This window comes from Branchiostoma belcheri, unplaced genomic scaffold, assembly GCF_001625305.1.
Source record: "Branchiostoma belcheri isolate BF01 breed outbred unplaced genomic scaffold, Haploidv18h27 scaffold56, whole genome shotgun sequence".
In the NCBI taxonomy this organism is placed as follows: domain Eukaryota; kingdom Metazoa; phylum Chordata; class Leptocardii; order Amphioxiformes; family Branchiostomatidae; genus Branchiostoma; species Branchiostoma belcheri.
Genome location: NW_017804198.1, coordinates 1918462 through 1922263, shown reverse-complemented (window position 1 = coordinate 1922263; position 3802 = coordinate 1918462). Strand labels below are relative to the sequence as shown.

The 3802-nt window shown below is 41.1% G+C and overlaps 1 protein-coding gene across 1 annotated transcript in view; it reads left to right on the top strand.

Annotated features, from left to right (window-relative positions):
- Window positions 1-3145: 3145 nt before the first annotated feature.
- LOC109481517 (collagen alpha-1(I) chain-like) overlaps window positions 3146-3802 on the top strand; it is a 1772-nt gene continuing 1115 nt past the window's right edge. Inside the window, exon 1 of the mRNA XM_019784092.1 lies at window positions 3146-3259. Coding sequence (XP_019639651.1) covers window positions 3146-3259 — 114 coding nt within the window. The remainder of the gene's footprint in view (window positions 3260-3802) is intronic.

Genomic DNA, 3802 nt, shown 5'->3' with positions numbered 1-3802 from the left:
CGGTCCCCCCATGTCAAAAAAGCCCGGTCTAGGTAGGGTTAATACATGTACCTTTTTTACGAAGTTAAGTTTCTAGTTATTTAACATATATGTAGAATCCAGTCAAACAAGTGTTAAAATGAGTCATCTTCTTAGGCAGAATATCTTTTTTTTACCTTTTATCAAATATCAGAAATCTGTACCATTTCAATGTTAATCAAGATTCAATGTTTATGTACTGTTAACGTAGTCTAGCTCTTCATGAATTCATGTAATAAACCGCTCAAATATGACATGCTTTTCTCCTAACCTACGTATACACATTTTTGAAAGTTGTTGATTGTGTGATTGCGTGATAGTCAAACTGCCAGTACAGGGTGAACCTAATCAAATCATCAGATCAGAACCCACGGGCCCTTTTACAGGATGTTTTAATATGTGTACTTCAAAGCATTGATTGACAGCTATAAAAATTAGTCTATAATGCGACGTTTGGAATGAAGATTAAAATGCTATACCCATAAAGCACGTGTTCATGCACAGAGAACAGCTACAACTAGAGTTCGTAGGACTCATGCCTTCGACTGTGTGATATTGTTTTGGTGGATGTTTTTGTTTGTATATGGTAGTTTTTTGTGTAGATGCTTATTGTTGTTATTGATGGTATTTAAAAGTTAATACCGTGATAAATATAAAACTGAAACATAAATAGCACCGGGACTGCAGGACTGAAGCATAAATGGGACCGGGACTGCAGGACTGAAGCATAAGTAGCACCGGGACTGCAGGACTGAAGCATAAATAGCACCGGGACTGCAGGACTGAAGCATAAATGGGACCGGGACTGCAGGACTGAAGCATAAATGGCACCGGGACTGCAGGACTGAAGCATAAATAGCACCGGGACTGCAGGACTGAAGCATAAATGGGACCGGGACTGCAGGACTGAAGCATAAGTAGCACCGGGACTGCAGGACTGAAGCATAAATGGGACCGGGACTGCAGGACAATGCCCATCACTAAGACAACCTGCCTGCCAAAAATCGTGAACCTCGGACCATGCCTTCAAAATTTATTGTGCATAATATGCCAAACAGTGCCAAAACGATTTTATAGCCTTCTTGTCGAAGGCAACAACAACAACAACAAAAAAACATTTTGCGTTCAGACTAATCATAGTATTCTATAATGCGGCGTTTGAAATGAAGTACCTTAAAACGCTATACGCATAAAGCACGTGTTCATGCATAGAGAACAGCTACAACAAAAAAAAAAACATTTTGCGTCCAGACTAATCATAGTATTACTTGTCATATTTACCAGTTTTTACTGTTAACGATTGCACGGTCGTTGCTTGCCGGTACGGTGTGCGAATGTTTTGGCAGGCAAAGCCCGGCCGTACCGTCCCCACGGGGCCCGGCAACGGGCAAACTGGCGAGCCCCCGTACCAACCCACTTTTGTCCACCAGGATAGCACAAGCGACGATGAAGACCACGTGCATGAGAACAACCCAGACATACATGTGGCGTCCTCACACAAAGGAAAGGCGTATGATCATGATGAGACCGCATCACGCCCTGAAGGAGTATGTGGTGCAGGAGATGCAAACTTATATGACAAGGCAGCGAACAAAAGCACAGGTAACGACTTTTCTTGATTTTTCATGTAGTACAGATAGGGGAAGCCAATTATTTGCACAACGCTTGTTTCACTCCATTGTTAGTGAGATCGGCTTTCCGCACCGTGCAGTAAGCCTATCGCCGGCTAAATGCACCAAAATTTGCCGAACATTGTCAACAACTGAACTGTAAACATGCACTAAAAATCGGCATACGCGGTAAAAACGGGCCGATAAACGCCCGTGTAAAGGAGAAATAGCGATGTTTTACATAAAATTGTCTGTTATGAGCGACAAAAGAATGCGGTTTTGTTTATAAACACGTTGATATCGAGCGTCCCGGCGGTCCCGGGGACGTCGGCACCACAAAGGGAGGCCGGTCCGCTAAGAGCCATCAAAGGCCGTGCGTGGTGCGCTTTGATAGACAACTTGCTCTACACAATAAAAATGGTTCTCTCTCTACCTGTCTACTGTCTCACTGTCTCAGTTTTCTTGAATTTTTTAAGTCTTCGTCCGTGGCACACATGACGAAGTGTTCTATAGATAACGCTAGCCGTTGTTAGCGCTGCAATTTTCCCTTACGTAAAAAGAAAAATCGTGTTTGGAATTTAAAAAAAAACGCAGTCAAATCTTGCTGCGTTTTTGACGGGATGCTGACGTGATCACAACGTTTGAGGTAGCAAAAAACACAGTATTAGTGGGCGATCCCCGAGGTCTATGACGAGGGTATAGAAAAGAGTGCGTACAAACTTCTTGAAGACTTAGGTACCAGCTGCAGGTTTTGTGCTAGAGGCAGCCAAATGTCAAATGCAGTGTGAGGTACCGAACCATGTCGGCTGTCAGACTGTATGATTTGGATTGTGTACTTTTTCCCGTTCGTGTATAAATACGCCAGATTACGCAACTGGCCTTCCGGGTGATTCGGCTGCAGTCTAATTGACCCCGGTAGAGGGCATGAGTATGGGCTCCCTAGCGGCTTGTTCTGGAACTGCAGGAGCATTTGTTGAAAAATTTTCGGAGGATAACTCAAGAACCGGTTGACGGATTGTCGTGATTTATGGTATGTAGGTAGCAGATGACAATTATGCAAACCAGGCGCTAGGAAGTTAAGTGAAGACGAACATCAATAAACATAATTTATTCAAATCATGACCTCATTTGCATAATTATGAGGAAGTGCTCTAATAGCCTTTTTGTTAAGATAAGGCTGTCATCGGGTGGAGAATGTGATCAACTGATATAATCCATGCAAATGAGGCTCTTATTTGCAAAATCAATGATTAAAATTGTATAATTCGTCAACCGCAAGGGTTAACGTCGTATGAGATCGTGGAACTCTAGCTTGTTTTATGTTCGATGGCGGCGCTTATATAAGCGTAATTAACTTGAGTGCGTCGTCATCGCAGTCTTGTATTTTCTTTTATGTGCTTTAATAATAATAATAACAATAATAATAATAACAATAGTAATAATAACAATAATAATAATGATAATAACAATAGTAATAATAATAATAATAATGTAAAACATATGTCATATGTGTATGCATGTATTTAGACTCCAGCCGTACTTTCTGCCGGTGCCACTACATCGCTACTACAGTTGCCATTGTCGCCATGGTCCTTGCACATGTCCTTGTGATCCTGTATGTGGACGCTACGGTTAAAAAGAATGGACGAGGTAAATAGTACCTGAGGACAAACTTGTGTTTTTGCCCGCCTTTCACAAATTTAGTCAAGAACCATAATCATTTTGGCTTTGATAAGGTGTCCACATTGCACATAAGGAGTCTATTTATCTATGCAAATTCATGCAAATCATCGATGTAATATGTAAAAATAAAGCAGTGTAATATTTCTCTAACTGACGCCCAATTTAGTGAAAATTTCTACTGGTGGGAAGGCTAATTTTCTGAGACTCAGAAACCCATGTCATGTCCCGGGTACTGAGCTAAAAATGAGGAAGGAGGGCTACGTTTCTCATTTTGTAGGCCTCTTCTTCTGTGAATTTTCTTCTAGATGCTAGATTTAAAAGAGTGATTTTACGAAGATACACAGATATTCACCCATGACATATGATTAGTACATATTTCTATAACTTGCTAAAGTGATAAATAGCCACTAAATGACAAACACAGTCAGTGACTAAAATAATAACGTTTGTAGTCTTCAGTGGTACAAAATCACAAAATCAGTGGCCAATCA